Source organism: Nelumbo lutea, chromosome 1, assembly GCF_056320005.1.
Source record: "Nelumbo lutea isolate HS-2025 chromosome 1, American lotus-T2T, whole genome shotgun sequence".
NCBI lineage: Eukaryota > Viridiplantae > Streptophyta > Magnoliopsida > Proteales > Nelumbonaceae > Nelumbo > Nelumbo lutea.
Window position 1 is genome coordinate 87,044,873 of NC_142684.1, and position 18,266 is coordinate 87,063,138.

General features: G+C 40.4%; 1 protein-coding gene across 1 annotated transcript in view; it reads left to right on the forward strand.

Annotated features, from left to right (window-relative positions):
* EMB2737 (embryo defective 2737) overlaps positions 1-18,266 on the forward strand; it is a 60,506-nt gene that overhangs the window by 19,176 nt on the left and 23,064 nt on the right. The window contains exons 6-7 of the mRNA XM_088965731.1: positions 3,976-4,035; positions 10,524-10,646. Coding sequence (XP_088821857.1) covers positions 3,976-4,035; positions 10,524-10,646 — 183 coding nt within the window. The remainder of the gene's footprint in view (positions 1-3,975; positions 4,036-10,523; positions 10,647-18,266) is intronic.

An 18,266-nucleotide genomic window follows, 5' to 3' on the forward strand; every position in this document is an offset into this window, starting at 1 on the left:
GGAGATTCCTATATCTTTTTATGACCCGCCCAGACATTGCTTATGCAATTGGTATCCTTAGCCAGTTCATGCATGCCCCTATGGCCACTCATCTTGAAGTAGCAGAAAGAATCCTCCGATACCTTAAAATGTTTCCAGGTGTTGGCTTGTTGTTTCAAATGCACGAACATTTGAAAGTCGAAGTGTATTCTGATGCAGATTGTGCAAGATCCCTAAATGACAGAAATTCAACTAGTGGCTACTGTACTTTCATAGGAGGAAATTTAGTTACTTGGAGAAGCAAAAAGCAAAGTGTGGTAGCTAGATCCAGTGCTGAAGCTGAATGTCGAGCAATGGCTCATGGAGTGGCAGGAATTATGTGGAAGTATTCATGGTCAGTTAGAGAACAGATGGGATGTTGGGATATCTCAACTGGCAACTTTTGCAACACCTTGGAAGGCAATTCACACTATTCTCCCTCAACTTCACGACTTTATCAGGTTGATGTGTGTAATGGTAATTCAGTCCTTTTTTCGAGAAGATACTTGGGTTGGAGAGGCTCCTTCGAGGGACCTCTTTTTGTCCTTATTCACTATCTCTCGGTATAAAAATGAGCCTGTACCAAAATTCTTGTCCCCTCTAGAAACTCCTTTGGCACTAGTTTGGGACTTTGGATTCCATAGAGGTTTAAGGTATGACGAGATAAGAGTCTAACCAGCTTATTGATTCTTCTTGAAAAAGTTTGTTTGGATACCACAGAACCAGACAAAAGCATTTAGACACCTCTGCCCTCAGGTCATTTCTCTTGTGCTTCGTTCTTTAAGGTTCTTTTCTATTCAGTGTCTCAATAGATTTTCCCTTTTAAGGATGTTTGGTGCAGGCCTGTTCCCCCTAAGGTTTTGGCATTCTGTTGGAAAGTGTTTTATGGGAAAGTAAACACCTTGGATAATCTATGTAAAGAAGACCTTATCTTTGGCTCTCACCTAATTGGTGGGCTCTTTACAGGGCTCATAGTGAGGACTGTTACCATTTACTAATTTCCTGTTCTGTTACTACAAAGTTGTGGGATAGGCTCTTCTTGATTTTTGGGTGCAGGTGGAATAGGCCAGCAGAAGTAAGTGTGCTTTTTGATCCATCTACCTTTGCTTGGTGTGCAAGAGCAACATTATGGACAGTGGGAAGAAAGGAATGCCAGGATATTCCAAGAGAAGGAGAAAAGCCAGCAAGAACTGAAGGAGTGTATCTTGTATAAGGCCACCTTGTGGCTGAAATCTTTGGACTTCTTTTATCAATAACAAAAATTCATTTAATTCAATTAAGAATGGATTACAAACAAGGGGAGGCAAGCTGTCTTAACTCCCCCACAAGCACAAAAAATACAGAATTAGAAGTAGGCCCAAAACATAGAATCCCTATTCACCCCTTGCTTAGCTAGTCCATCAGCAAAAGAATTTGCAGTTCATTTAACCCAACTGTATTTTACTTCAACCAATTGAATTTTTTTCTCTCATTGCTGTATTTCCACAATCCAGGCTTATCTTCCTTTAACCAGTTTACCACCACCTCCGAATCTCCTTCAATAATCAGCCTCTTATTGTCCAGGTCTCTTGCTCTTTGGAGCCCTTCCAGGGCTGCTGAAATCTCAGCCCTAAGAGAGTCGCCCTCTCCAATTGGGCTGGAGAAAAGGGCTATAGCATTCCCTTCCTCATTTCTAAAAATCCTCCCAATACTTGATTGCCCTGGATTCACAATGCTACTGCTATCAAAGTTCAACTTTATATAACCGGCAGGGGGGGTCCAAGAAGGACTTATGATCCTCTTAACCTGGGCTGAGTTTGCTGTTTCTTTCCAATTTCTCAACAGGACATCCACAGGGAAGTTTGTAAACAGATCCATGGATTTCAACCAATGTACAACTCTTAAGTGGATCAACTTAATCAAGTTCTCAGTATCCTTCTCCCTTTCCGAAAAAATCCTGGAGTTTCTTTCTTCCCACAAAGACCAACAGATAGCAGCCCTACCCTACAACACTCCACATGATCCTACCCCTTTTCACTGGCCATCTGAAAAAGGACGGATAAAACAGACTTTGTACATCTGGTGGGGGGTTCCAGCTACACCCAAAAAGGGATAAAGCCCAAACCCAAACAGCTCTGGCATAGTGGCAAGACACTAATAGGTGGTACCCAGTCTCTCCATAAGCTTTGCAAAGAACACACCTATGTGGGGATAGACAAGACCAGGGTCATTTTCTTTGAAGTAGATCACATGTGTTGATTCTTTCCAGAAAAGCTAAACTTCCAACCCGAGGAGGAATAGGCTTGCACAGGATCTCTTCAACAGGCAAGGAAAGGCATCCCTTGGGAGCAGGTTGCTGAGTTAGGGATTGAAAGAAAGAGGCGCAAGAGAAAGAACCCGAGGGCAAGGTTCAAAATATCGATACAGCCCAATAGGCCAGTAGGGGCATATCAGACTGTATCGGCCATCACTCCTCTCTTTCTTTTTTCTTTGTGAACCTGGTTTAGAGGGGCCGATTTAAGGCCCTTCTACCCCCTGAACCGGGTTAAACCTTGAAAAACCCCCTGTAGGGGCATATCAGGAGGCTCCCGATACAGTACGTATTGGACGTATCAGCCAATACGTATTCAAATTTCAAACCATGTCTGAGGAGGAAGGGGTCCAGATTCTACAATCTTCTTTTAGAGGGTCTAAAAACATACTAAGAGGGACAATGTATTTCCTAGGTCAGTATCCCTAACAGCCCTTCTCAGACTCAAATTCTACCCAAACCCAGAGATTGCATCTGAAGGGACAAGAAAGGAAGAAATGGGTTCATTCTTTCGGTCAGAGAGGGCATACAAAGATGGGAATTGGCTCATCAAAGGGGAATCCCTCACCCAAGTTTGCTCTCAGTGCCTCCAAAGATCATTTGATAAGGTTATCGGTTTTCCTTTAATGATCTTTGGAGGCATTGGGCAGCAGTGGCAAACAGCTCCTCTTTGAAGAACAAGGTATATATGAGTTGGGCACCCCCTCCTGAAGGCTTTGTGAAACTAAATTTTGATGGTAGCATCCAGGGTAACTCAGGTCCCTCAGGGATCGGAGGGGGGGTTCTAAGGAATGGAAGTGGTAATTTAGCTCTCTTATACTCAGGTCCTTTAGGTGTGGGGGACTCCACTAGGGCGGAATTACTAGCTGCCCTCCAAGGGGTACAGTTTGCAGTACATCTAGGAGTGGAACGGCTAGTCATAGAAAGTGACTCCAAGGTGGTTGTGGGGTGGATATAGAACCTAGAGACTGTGGTTTGGTGCTTTAAGAATGAACTTAAAAAATTCAAGTGACTGACAAGAAATCTGTGTATCAGAATACAGTGGCTGGGGAGATCAGCTAATGCTATGGCTGATAGTTTAGCAAACTAAGGGGCAAACAGGGAATAGTTGTATTGGGCGCAGTTGTAATCTGTTTTAGTTTTTGATTGCTTGGAGAGGTTGCAGCTTGTGCCCTTCCATGGGTCTCTTGTATCTGTTATTCTCCTTTCTCTAATAAAATTTTTCTCATTTATTAAAAAAAAAAAAACAATGCACCTAACATGGTTAAATCTCTGCTTTTCCTTTCCTCAGCTTTGCTAGTTTATAAATTCCTTTTTCTCTCACTTTAGCACCATGTCTCCTTTGATATTTCCATTTCTGCAGATATTTAATTTTCTCATTTAGAAAAATTCATGTACTACTATCATTTACTGGGTTTAAATTTTGATAAATGTCATGTTTTACTCTAGAAAGCCATATCATTGGAAATAATTTTTTAGAAATGTGGCAGTATCTTGTAAGAGGTCATAAAAAATTATACAATGAATTTGAATCTTCAGATCTGGGAATAGGGAATGCATTGCATCCATTAAGTTATTTGTTGTTGAGTTTGGCATGTAGTCCAGGGTAGCTTGGTAAAGATTTATTTATAATTCTTTATTTTTTTTTACACTTTTTTTGTTCTCAGATTATGGAGCCACCATGGAAAGCATATAATGTCTTGAGAAAGATGGACTATCCATATGAGGCTAGTATCAAAACTCTATCTCCTTTACATTTGCATGTTGTTGGATTCTTATGCTGTCCCTTTAAAAGTTTAGGTGCTCTGATCCTTTTTATTTTATATGCTTAGTGGTTCTTTTTTTGGCTGTTATGGCATGTCCCATGTGTCTTGCTATAATATCATGTTGCATGATCTAAAGCAATGAAAGCATTATTCTCTAGAGACTGCCAATTCCCAGTGTTATTTGTCTAGTTGGTTGGAAGAAAAAGTAATACAGAAACATTTCGTAACAACAATGTTAAGTAGGTTCATTAGTTCTATTATTTATGATGCATATTACTATTCATAATGTTTTTTTTTTTTTTTGATAAATGAGTGATTTTATTAAACCAGCAAATAAGAGTAAGATGCAACCCGTGGAAAGGCACGAGATGCGACCTTTCCTTTAAAGCTAATTACAGAATTATAAGTACAAAAGAAATTACACAAGCCCAAAATAAGGTATCCCGGGAAACCCCTTGTTTTGCAAGTGAATCAGCCAATGAGTTTGTCGATCTGCCTACCCACTGAACTTTGATTGTCATATTCCTTGTTAACCATTTAACCTTTTTGAGAAGATATCTAAAACCCCAAATCAAAGTGTCTGGTTCCTTTAGCCAACCCACTATCACCCGGGAATTCCCTTCAATAATCAGATGCTCTATGCCTAGCTGATTTGCAAGCTGGAGTCCTTGTACAGCAGCCAGTAATTCAGCCCTTAAAGAGTCTCCCACACCTGCAGGACCTGAGTACAAAGATATCACGTTACTATCTTTGTTTCTCATCACTTCTCCTATGCCTGAAGGTCCTGGATTTCCTCGGCTACTTCCATCAAAGTTCAGCTTGATAAACTCCTCCCCTGGTGGCATCCATTCAACCCCATGTCTGTTCTTCCTAGTAGAAGTATTAGCCACTGCTAACCAACTTCTCCATAGGTCATCAAAAGAGTACGCATCAAAGATCTTTAGAGTTTTCAGCCACTGAATTGCCCTTGTCAAAATACATTCTTTAACTTTCGAGAAGCTCTTTTCTTTTTCACAAAAGATTCTGGTGTTCCTTTCTTCCCAAACTGTCTACAACAAAGCTGCTCTTGTGCACTTCCACATAATTCTCCCTCTCTTTGTGTGCCATTCAAAAATAGACGGACTAAACAACAAACTAGCATTAGATGGCAAGTTCCACCTACACTCAAACAACGTCAAAATCCAATTCCATAAAGCTGTAGCAAAGGAGCAAGAGATCAGTAAGTGGTGACAGTCCTCATTCTAAGATTTACAAAGAACACACCAATTAGGGGATAAACACCAATTTAATCTTCTCCTTTATAGGTTTTCAAAGGTGTTAATCTTACCATAATAAACTTCCCAACAAAAAACAACAATCTTTGGGGGAATGGGCCTAGTCCAAAATTCTTTAACTGGGAAATTCTGAGGTGCAGAAGTGGAAAAAAGGGACTTGAAGAAAGAGGAGCAAGTGAACAAACCATTTGGGTTAGGGGTCAAAATTCTTGTGTCAGGTTTGAGGGGATCTAAACAAATAGGCACAAGTGAAGACAATAAATCTGAAACACAAGCACTTTCATCATCACGTAACCCTCTAGGGAAACCAAAATCCTAGTTTAAGGCCAAAGAAGAATCTGAGTAGGAAATAAAACTGGAAACCGACTCTTCCTTATAAAGGGAAAGAGAGTAAAGAGAGGGAAAAAGGTCTTTAAGAGGTTGGTTGCCCACCCAAATGTCTTCCCAAAAAAGAACATTGTGTCCAGAATTAGCATCATACTTGACCAGATTGAGAAAATTGGGTAGAATTCCGTGAATGGCCTTCCAGGGTGTTGCAAGAGTCGCCCGTCGAGATACCCCGACATCCCAACTGTTCTGCAAACAGCCATGAATACTATTCACCACCTTGTGCCACAACCTCTCTCTCTCTAACGGCCATCCCCAAAGCCACTTTCCTAGTAAAGCTTCATTCTTAAGAACTAGATTTCCCAATTCTAATCCCCCTTCTTCCTTACTCCTGCTAACTATCTCCCACCTAATCAAGTGATCCTTGTTCTCTTCCCCTAGCTCCCGCAAGAAATCCCTCATCACCTTTTCTAGCTTCTTGGCTTCCCTTGAGGGTATCTTGAATACAAAAAGAAAATAAACCGGAAGATTAGCGAGTGTCGCCCTAATCAAGGTCACTCTACCCCCTAGCAAAATGTAACTTTTTTTCTAAGCAACCAGCCTCTTTTCAAACTTTTCCACAATTGGATACCAAAACCGACTTTCTTTTGGGTTAGCTCCTAACGGAAAGCCCAAATAGGTTAAAGGTCAATTAGATATGGAACACTCTAGAGAACCTGCTATAGCCTCTACCTCCCAATCTTCCAAATTGATTCCCACCTCACAACTTTTGTTAAAGTTAATCGATAGGTTTGAAGCAGACTCAAAGAATTTAATATCTTTTAGGTTCCTCACTCTCCCTAAGTCTCCCCCTTCACAAAAGATGATGATATCATCAGCAAACTGAAGATGAGTCACTGTGACATTGTTCCTACCTATCCTCCAACGTCGTATTAGCCCTTCCCTATCTGCTTTAGAAATCATTCTACTGAGCACATTTGCCACAAGTGCGAACAAAAAGGGGGAAAGAGGATCTCCTTGCCTGAGCCATCTACGTGTTGGGACGAAGTCCTTGACCCCTCCGTTAACTTGAACTGAAAATTGGCAAGATGTTATGCATCCGCTCACCCACCTACACCATCTATCCCCAAATCCACATTTCCTCAGCACTTGTAATAGAAAATCCCAATCCAATGAGTCATAGGCCTTCTCAATGTCCAACTTGCAAATAAAACCTTGATTGCCAACTCTCCCCATTTCCTCAACACATTCATTTGCTATAAGGATCTGATCTATAATTTGCCTATCTTGGATAAAAGCACCTTGGGTTTGAGTAATGAGAGATGGAAGGACCTTTTTAATCCTTAAAGAAAGCACTTTTGCCACAATCTTATAGATGTTGGTCACCAAACTAATCGTCCTGAAATCTTTAGGGTGTTTGGCATCTGATCTCTTTGGGATGAGAGCTAAGAACGTGGCATTAACTCCGCAACTAATCACATGGTTGTTTTCAAACTCCCTAAACACCTCAAACAAATCTTCTTTAATAATGTCCCAACACTCTTGATAGAAAGCCATGGTAAAACCATTTGGTCCAGGAGCCTTTGACCTGTCCATAGAGAAAACAACTTGTCTTATCTCTTCCTCTTCAAAGTCTCTTTCCAACCAAGCTGCCTCACCGACTGATAGACCTAGCCAATCTAGATCTTCCACTCTCACCCTTCTCTCCAACGGCCTACTCAAAATGGATTTAAAGTGAGTTACAAAGCAATTGGCTATCTCCTCTTGTGACTCAATTTCTACTCCTTCAACCTCAATCTTGGTCACAAATTTTTTTCTCCTCCCATTGGCCATAGCATGAAAGAAATTGGTAATCCCATCCCTTTCTTTGATCCATTGATGGCTAGATTTTTGCCTCCAAGATATCTCTTCCCTCAATAGAACCTCTTCTAAATCCTTCTTCAACTTCCATCTCAATTCTCTTTCTTGTGCACTCATGGTCCTTTGATGATCCTTTAAATCTAAATCCTTGATTTGGGATGTCAGTTTGGCTTTTAACTCTTCCAATCTCCCAAATTCCTCTCTGTTCCAATCTCTTATTTTGGATCTCAGACTTTTTAATTTCTTGTGGAATCTAACCCCTTTCCACTTAACTCCCCTAATCTTATCTCTCCACCACTCCACTTTATGCACAAAGTCTGGGTGTGTCAACCACATGTTCTCGAACCTAAAGGGTTTAGGTCCAATCCCAAAAGTCTCTTGGCCTAACTCTATAGGGCAATGATCTGAGGTAACTCTAGACAGAGCTCTAGCCACCAAACCCCTCCGGTGTGCTTCCCAACTTTCATTGAAGAGGAATCTATCCAGTTTTGAACAAGATGGATTCTCCTGGAAGTTGGACCAAGTGAAGCTAGCATGTAGCATAGGGAACTCCTTCAAAGTATATCTGTTGATAAATTCATTGAATCTCCTCATGCTAGTTGTTATAGGTTGTTGGGGATTATTTGACTCATTAAGAAACCTTATTACATTGAAATCTCCACCCAAGCACCAAGGGCCTTCCCAAAGTCCTTGAATTCCATAGAGTTCTTCCCATAGTTCATTCCACTCTCTGTAATTATTCAGTCCATACACATTGGTTAATACCCAAATGAAACCATCTTCCATCATCCTGAACTTTAGTGATACAGAAAAATTACCTATCAGCTCCTCTAATGGTTCAACCACATCCTCTCTCCAAAGAGTAATTATCCCCCAGAGGCTCCCCAAGAGGGAGTTGAGCCCCAATTCACACCTCTTGCTTTCCACACACTTCTAACCCATTTTCTGTCTAGATCAGCTAGTTTGGTTTCTTGTATCAATACAATGTCAGGCCTTTCCTTCTTTAACAGATCTTTTATCACCCTCCTTTTTCTTGCACTTCCTAGACCCCTCACATTCCAGCTAATGATCTTCATCAACTCGATTGTAGAAAGATACCCTCCACACCTTCCATTTTCCTTCACTTTAGAGCCTTCCTCCTCTCCCATCTTCCACTAAATTCTAACTCCCCTTCTATGTCCGAAATTAATCTTTCCACCTTGGACCTTTTCTTAGTCCCCTTCTATTCATAATGTTGTGGACATTATATGGGAAGATTCCTTAAGAAACATATGCACTGAAATTAATAGTTCTGGTAAATAACTAAGCCTATTGTTCTTGTCATCTCTGCCTCTCCCCTCTCTCTCTGTGAATGTATTGTATTGTAATAGCCAAAAATTATACAGTTCATCATCTGTCCATGTACATTGAGAAGCTGTATGGTGGGAATGTAGAAGAGTTTTTCTTTTGTATAAAATATCATGCAAACAAGGATTCAGTATTGAAAATGAGTTAAACTGAATGCCTTGGGTATGGCTTCTGTATACTTAGTCGTGAACATAACTTTATTCCTTTTCACTGCTGTCAATTCATTTTCTTCGTTTTCAAATATGCGTATTTTTCTCTCCTTCCACTCCACCCAGATAACAGCAGCTGGTAATATTCTCCATAATGCCTTCCCCCTACTGCTTAGTCCATGTAATCTCCACTATTGAAAGAGAGCTAATAGAGATTCAGGTAAGCATCCCTTTTTTCTGTAATAAGATGTCTAGGGTGTCCTATATGAGAGTGGGAGAGTGATCAGACATGTATGGGAGATAGTGCAGGAATGGTTCTTACAACCACAGGAACATGGGTGAAATGCTCAAAATGAGGAAGAAAATATCATCAAAATAGAGGATAACCAAGTAGCATGCATGCAGTTTTAAGATCAGCTCAAATACATCCAGACTACCGGGATTTAAAAGGCGCGCCTAGGCATACAGGTGAGGCACATTTTAGGGTATGTGCCTTGCCTAGGTAAAGGCGTGTGCCTTTTTAAATTTTGTGCTTTTTTTTCGAACCTAGCTGTTGAGCCAGGGTGGGCCCCTGGCCAAGCCCCTCGAGAGTTGAGACAAGCCCAGAACCCCTATTTGTTGGTGCTGTTTATTCATTCATCCTAATAAAATATCTTCTTAAAAGGCAATTAAAATTATAAAATCATTATTTTTGTGTGAGGATTAAGAATTTAAGACCCTAACCTGGACTTTTTTGGGCTTTCCTCGAGGGGCTTGGTACAAAGGCAGCTCATAGAATCAGGAATGCAATATGCTTTACATCACACTAGCTATTTGAAGTAATGTAATTGAGGAAAAAAGAGATTGTGGGTTTTATATGCTTGAAAATGTTTTATATGTTATTTATCAAAAAAATGTTTTGTATGTTTGATTTTATTTTTAAAATTTTCATTTGGATACGCTTTACATGTTATGTTTATGTATTTTAATTTTAGATAATAGGTTTTTAAAACATTTATTTAAAATTTAAGTTTATATTTTTTATTAATATTATGTTTAATATTTTTATTTTTTCTTATTTTTTGACTTTTCTGACATTTATTTTGATTTGTATTTTTGCACCTTCCTTCAAAATGGTGCACTCCTTGCCTTGCACCTCAGGTGCAAATTGCTCCTTGTGCTTTTTTTTGCACCTTGTGCTTTTAAAACACTGACCCAGAGCCATCTAAGAAGAGGCTGGTTTCTCCAGCTCTAAGGGAGAGCATAGAATTTTCTAATAACCTCAGCAAAACTTCTGCCAAGAGGCTTACTTGAATGGAACCTTAAAAAATGTTGCTATATTATCATCATCAACATTAGCAAAGGCCAAAGGGTAATATAAAATAGACATTTTCTAAATCACCTCATTATAGAAGCAAGCTTAAGAATGCAAGCAATTTTCTCTGGAAAATAATCTTACCTGGCTTTCTTTTTCTTTCGTTTTTTTTTGTTTTTTTGGCATTTTTTGTTTCAGCATATTGTTCAGAGCATGAAAGACCCAAGCGTTGCAGCTTTTTGGTTGATAACCATGCCTCAAATTTTGGGAGGATTCAACTATGATGAGGATGTGAAGCAAAAAATTTGGTGGCAATACAAGGTTGGTCTGTCCTTTTCTTTCCCATTTCTTGACTTCTAGTAACATTTCTTTTTTTTTTTTTTTTTGAGAAAATATTACTTGTACTCAGAACTTCAATGGAGGAAAGGATGTACATGAGATGATGTACACGAAAGGACCCTGAAACATGAGATGATGTACTAGTAAACTTTGCTAATACCTTACAGATAAAAAAAACTCTGCCAATTACTTTTAGTCTCATGATATGGTCTTTGTGGGTACAGCTAATCTTTTTTTTTCCCCCTTTTCAGCTAGATTTTTTATACCTGATTCATGCCTTTCATATCTCATCATAGTTGCATAAGGCATGGCAGTTTTTCTGTTGAGCTATACCTGTTACACATGATATATTTTAAATGATTTTGGGACCTATGCAATAGGCAAACATGCATGTCTCAGATATGGTTTATTTTCTTTTTTGTTTTTTGATTGCTAACTGTAAAATTTATTGATTCATATAAAAGAATGCCTGATGTACAACATACCAAGCATCTCCTTGGAATAGGCTGGTTAGGTCCCTTTGCACTGACTTTCTGTTTGCTCACTTATCTTACAATTGTGATTTGTGCCTAATACAGTTGTACCCTATTAACCCCAGGTTTAGCCAGTGCACCAGCCAACTTATTTTTCCAATCTCTTAACACAAAGAAATGTTGCATTCAGCTCCCTTGCCACTTGCCATCTGCCTGATTTCCCTCATGGTGTATGTCTTTTGCATATCTCAGATATGTTTTACTGATATAAGGTGTTTGACATAGCTAGAGTTGTCTGTACAGGGGTAGTTTGGTCATTTTATTTTATATTAAGAGTCTGGTGTAATGTCTTTTATATTCTGGTTTAAGTACTATGTCCCATACTTTTATTAGGGGTATATGTGTCTTTGTGCCTTTTAATCAGAAACATATAAATAATAGCTGGCCAACTAGAGAATTCTCTCTTTCTAGTTCGAACCAGTTTTCTCTCCTTCTCTTCTTTCTCTTTTCTCTGCTATTATAGGGCTGAAACCAGTACAGATTAGTCCTGTAATAGGCATGGTGGGTTTGGAAACCCCAGAAGCTGATACTTGCAAGTGGTGGCATGTGCCTGATGAGTTGATGTGATGTGATTTTGATCATTAACAAATTCTTGAAATCGAGTTGGTTAAATAGGATGGCATATTTTTATGCAGTCATCAATGAATTACATTGTTTTTTGAGCACTGATCATAGTTTCATTTTTTATCATAAATAAATAATTTCATACTTTTGTTAGTTAATAAGAAACAGATAAGCTCATGGTGGTGCTTTGATCAAAGTTCCAGTTTTATTGCCATGGTTCTCTCTCTATATACACACACACACACACATGGGTGAAGTAGATTGCTCTTATATCCATTGGCTCTGTGAAGCCCTTTTTTATCCATTTCTTTTCTTTAAATACTTTCCTTTTCCTTGCTCGTTAAGTTTGTGTATGCTATGTAGAGAACATTGATGTGGGCCCCACAGCTGTGGTCCCACTCTGTCCGTAGGGTAGAATGTATCTAGTCACAGCTGTGGTCAATTTGTTATTCTGTTATTCCTAGTTGCTATTTATTTTTCAGTTTTATATTGTTTGTTATGTGTTAGCAGTTATGATGTAAACACCAAGGGCAGATATGTCCTTTCATGTAACTAGCATAACATATATATATTAAATTAAAGTGGCGGCGACAGAATGATTGACATTCTGTTCTTCTCCTCAAAATCTGTGTTCTACTGCTCTCTCACCACTCTTTCTTCTACTTCTTCACTTTCTCTTCTCATCGAATTTGAAACTTCTTAGTGATCAAGACTGATAGCAGTCTCGAACACCTACATGGTATCAGAGCCAAGTTAGGGTTTCTCATGTGAGCCTAATACCAGCCGACCACATGAGAATCTCCTAGGATTGGAAGCTGAAATGGAGGAGTTCGCAGACTGATTCTTGGAAATCGCCAGAGGTGCTAGCAGCTATTGGAAACTTGCTAGGGTTGCAGAGTGTTGGTGGTCAGGAAGGATCAGAGAAGACTAGGGTTCGGGTGACCCTAGAAGGCAACGAACAATTTTTTCCTTGTAAGTTGTTTACTTTCTAAGAGAAGTTCTATCAGAGAAGATAGGTTGGACCTATCTGGAGGGGAAGGCCGAACCATTCTAGGTTTTTCTCTCTTCAATTCACTAGGGTTTTACAGCAAACCCTGGACCGAACTGTCTCAACTGTGTTTCTCTCTACTCTAGGGCTTGAAAGTGATCTTGCGGCAAGCCCTAGTGTTTGATTGAACCCTATGATCTACCTAGAGCTACCCTTAAGTTTATTGGTAGGTCTGATGAGATCTAGGGTTTCTTATTAACCCTACTGCAAGCCTATCTATACAGTTTTGTTTGGGTTGTGCAACTGAATTGCTTACTTAAGGACTGATTAAACCCTACTGCAAGCATATCACATTTTTTTAAGCTGTTCTCAGAGTCCTAAGGGGTTAGAGCTCTACGGACAACTACTGCTGTGTTGGCTAGTTGGTTTCAGATCAGAATTATCTCAGTTTTGTGCACATACACTGAGAATACAGATCAGGCCTATACTGTTTTGATTGAGATTGGTAGTTCAAGTGCTGTTTTGAGACTTGACAGAAATGGAGTTTAAAAATCAGGCGGAAGGCAGCCTTGGGAACATCAATTATGGTAGTGTTTCTGAGATGGGTGGTCAGATTACGACCGTAAAGTTTGATGGATCAAACTATTTGGAATGGGCCCAATCAACCATGATGGCTATTGGTGGAAGAGGTAAATTAGGGTACCTCTTGGGAGACATGAAAGAATCTCCCAAGGGAGATCCGACATATACCAAGTGGATGCAAGAAAACTACTTGGTTTTGACATGGTTGTGTAATTCTGTGCAGCCTCATATTAGCCGAAATTATTTGTGGGCAAAGACAACTAAGGAGATATGGGATGTTATGAAAGAAACTTATTCCCAACCCCTTAATGTTGCCAGAGCATATGAATTGAAATGTGAAGTGAAAAATCTTAGACAAGGAGAGAAACCGGTTTCAGTATATTTCTCTACTTTGCAGTCCCCGTGGCATGAGATTGATCACTTAGAGACTCTTGAGTGGGAGAGTCCCAGAGATGCACAGATATATAGAAAGCAGGTTGAGACAAATCGGGTGTTTGAGTTTCTGGTAGGCTTAAATTCAGATTATGATATTGTCCGACAACAAATCTTGACTAGAGACAGTGTGACTCTCTCAGGCATACTCATTTGTACACAATGAAGAGACCAGAAGGAAGGTTATGTTGCAACCTCAGCCGCCCACACCAGCCTTTGTAGCGGTTACACTCAAATCGGGGGGTGATTCAGAGAAGGACAGGAGGAAGGAAGACAAGAAGGATGTGGTATGTGAACATTGTAAGAAGCCCAAACATACAAAAGAGACATGTTGGAAACTGCATCATCACTTGGTTCCTGCGAAGTTGAGAAACAAGAATGGCACTGCTCATGTAGCCGTGAACACCGATTCAACATCCTCATTTGGCACAAAAGGAACATCTTTGGAGACCTTAGCTGCAGTTCGGGATGCTCTAATACAGCTAGAAAAGGAAGTTGGAAATTCAGCTCAGCCACCGCAGCCTCCATCAACCCCTGCCACATCTGCCTTTGCCCATTCAGGTACTCGAGCTTCAGCCTATCATGCCTCAGCTCCAGGTACTACTGAACCTTGTTGGGTAATAGACTCAAGTGCATCTGATCACATGACTAGCTTGCCTTCATTGTTTACTACTTACCATTTGTCTTCTGGTAGGGATAAGGTATCTATTGCTGATGGCTCCCTGGTTCCTATTTCTGGGAAGGGTGACATCAAGCTTCCAGATACTATTTCCCTGTCATCTGTTTTGCATGTCCCTAAGCTTGATACTAACCTTCTTTCAGTTAGTAGTATTACCAAGCATATGAACTGCTCATAACCTTCTTCCCTGACCGATGTGTTTTTCAGGACTTGGAGACGCAGAAGATGATTGGGACTGGCCGTGAGGCGAATGAGATCTATCTACTCGGGGAACGGTTCTGTCAGGGAGAGTCAGTTGAGAAGATGTCTTTTGTTTCTCAGAGTGTGAGTCAGGTTATGCTTTGGCATAACCGATTAGATCATTTGTCTTTTCGATCTTTACAGAGTCTGTTTCCTGCTTTATTTGAGTCTATTGAGTTGTCTCAGTTACAGTGTGAAAGTTTTGAGTTTGCTAAGCATTGTAGAAAGCCTTATTTATTGAGTAATAAAAGGAGTGATAATTCTTTTGATATTGTGCATACTGACGTTTGGGGGCCTTATCATATCCCTTCCATGGGTGGGTACAGATATTTTTTGTTATTTGTTGGTGACCATACCCGTTTTTCTTGGGTTTATCTCATGCATTCACGAGATGAGGTACATTCCCTGACTCAAAATTTTCACCAAATGATCCTAACCCAGTTTGATGCCAAGATCAAAGTTCTCAGATCTGATAACGCAAAGGAATACTTTGCTAAATCATTGACATCTTATCTTCTTCATCATGGGGTTATCCACCAGAGCACTTGCCCTCATACACCTCAGCAGAATGGAGTGCCGAAAGGAAGAATAGGCACATTTTGGAAGTGGCTAGAAGCCTCATGTTTACTCCCAATGTTCCTATTTGCTTCTGGGGTGATGCTATCCTCACGACGGTATACCTTATTAATCGGGTTCCTTCCAGGGTCCTTGATATGCGATCTCCTTTTTCCCTCCTACACCCACGTGAGGACTTGTTTTCTATTCCTCTTAAGACATTCGGTTGTAGTTGCTTTGTTCAGCTTCTTGGACCCCATCACTCGAAGTTCAAACCCAAAGCCTCCAAATGCATCTTCCTTGGTTATGCACAAACTCAAAAGGGTTATTGCTGCTATGATCCTGTTTCCGGGAGGAAGTTTGTCTCCATGGATGTCACTTTCTTTGAGGGGACACCCTATTCCTCGGGTTTCCCCTCAAGGGGAGAGCAGTGAGAGTGGGGGTTTGAGTTCTTGTCTTCAGGGGGAGAGCAATGAGAGTGGGGCAGTTCCTCTACCTATTCCATTGGGTGATGAGAGTTGCAATGGTGAGGGTAGTCAGGGGGATCAGGAGTTGAGGGAGAGCTGCAATGGTGAGGGTGGTCAGAGGGATTAAGAGTTGCGGGTTTATCACAGGCGGTGCAGGCAGGTTGATCATTATCATCAGTAGTCTAGGCCAGCTCCAATCTCATCTGCAGCTCCAGGTCCAGATACTACAGTCCCAGAGCCCCACAGAGACTTCCTCTACAGATGATCTTGACCTTCCGATTGCAGTCCGTAAAGGGAAACGACATTGTACCACATCCACAACCCATTGTATTTCCCATTTTTTATCCTATGATCGCCTATCTCCTACCTACGGGTCCTACCTTAGTTCCATTTCCAATGTCCCTATTCCAAGAATAGTGCAAGAAGCCCTATCCGTTCCTGAATGGAAAGATGCAATGCAAGTTGAGATGGATGCCTTGCTGAAAAACAACACCTGGGAGGTAGTTGATTTGCCCAAAGGAAAGAAACCAGTTGGATGCAACTGGGTATTTATGGTGAAGCATAATGCAGATGGATCTATTGAGAGGTATAAAGCTCGGTTAGTTGCAAGAGGGTTTACACAGACTTATGGCATAGATTACTTGGAGACCTTTGCACTGGTAGCCAAGATGACTACTATTCGAGTCCTAGTCCCTTGCAGCAAGTCACACTTGGCCTTTATACCAAATGGACGTGAAAAATGCCTTTCTGAATGGAGATCTGCAGGAAGAAGTTTACATGCGTTTGCCTCCTAGATTCTATGATGCAGAAATAGGTAAGAAGGTTTGCCGGCTCAACAAGGCTTTGTATGGTTTGAAACAGTCACCTAGGGCTTGGTTCGATAGATTCAGATTAGCTCTTGTGAAGTTTGGTTACGTACAAGCCCAATCAGATCATACCCTATTCATCAAGAGGGTGGAGTCCTCTTTGACACCACTGGCAGTATATGTTGATGATATTGTGGTCACGGGGAATGATAGTCATGAGATTGAGTCTCCTAAATAGCTTATTCTTCAAGAATTTGAGGTGAAGGACCTTGGTGTACTCTGGTATTTTTTGGGTATTGAGTTTGCTAGATCCAAACAGGGGATCTTTATTTCTTGGAGGAAATATGTCCTAGACCTGTTGGTAGAAACTGGAAAATTAGGTGTCAAACCTGCAGATACACCAATTGAACAGAACCACAGGATTAGTGCCGAGAATGGGGTGCTTCTTGAAGACAAAGTTATGTTCCAGCAATTGGTAGGAAAGCTCCTATATCTCTGCCTCACTCGGCCAAATATTACTTATGCTGTTAGTGTTGTCAGTCAGTACATGCATTCTCCTAGAACCACACATCTTCTTGCGGTAGAAAGAATCTTAGCCTACTTGAAGAGATGCCCAGGTAGGGGTATACTATTCAAGAACAACAATCACATGAAGGTGGAGGTCTATACGGATGCTGATTGGGCTGGGAGTGTTGATGACAGAAGGTCTACCTCAGGATATTGTGCCCTTGCGGGAGGAAATCTTGTCTCCTGGAGAAGTAAGAAACAAAGTGTTGTCTCCCTGTCAAGTGCTAAAGCAGAATATGGGTCCATGGCCAACGAAGTGGCTGAAATCCTATGGCTAAGATCTCTACTTGAGGAGTTGGGTATTGAGTATGAGAAGTCTTTGATGCTGTACTGCGATAATCAAGCCGCCATTAATATAGCACATAATCTAGTACAACATTACAGAACCTAACACATTGAAGTTGACCGCCACTTTGTACGAGAGAGGGTCTCATCTCAAGAAGTATGCCTCCCTTACATCACATCCAGTATGCAACTAGCAGACATCCTCACTAAAGCTGTATCAAGAAAGAAACTAGAAGCGGATCTATCCAAGATGGGAATGATGAACATATACTCCCAACTTGAGGGGGAGTGTAGAGAACATTGATGTGGGCCCCACAGTTGTGGTCCCACTTTGTTTGTAGGGTAGAATGTATCTAGTCACAGTTGTGGTCAATTTGTTATTCTGTTATTCCTAGTTGCTATTTATTCTTCAGTTTTATATTGTTTGTTATGTGTTAGCAATTATGATTTAAACACCAAGGGCAGATATGTCCTTTCATGTAACTAGCATAACACATATATATTAAATTAAAGTGGCGGCGGTAGAATGATTGACATTCTATTCTTTTCCTCAAAATTTGTGTTCTACTGCTCTCTCACCACTCTTTCTTCTACTTCTTCTTCACTTTCTCTTCTCATCGAATCTGAAACTTCTTAGTGATCAAGACTGATAGCAGTCTTGAACACCTACATGCTATTTCAAGAGGACATACATAATAGCTTAATCATTGATTTATTAGATATAGCAGTTGTTTTATGTGTCCATCTTGGAAGTTCACTTGCAAGCGCAATCAAATTATATGATTGCATCTAGCAGGCCTCACTATTGTATAAATATGAATTAAGATAATTATGTACATAGGAAAACATATTTATGTAACTAGGGTAGTGGTTTGCCTATAAAATTGTAACATGAAGAACAAGA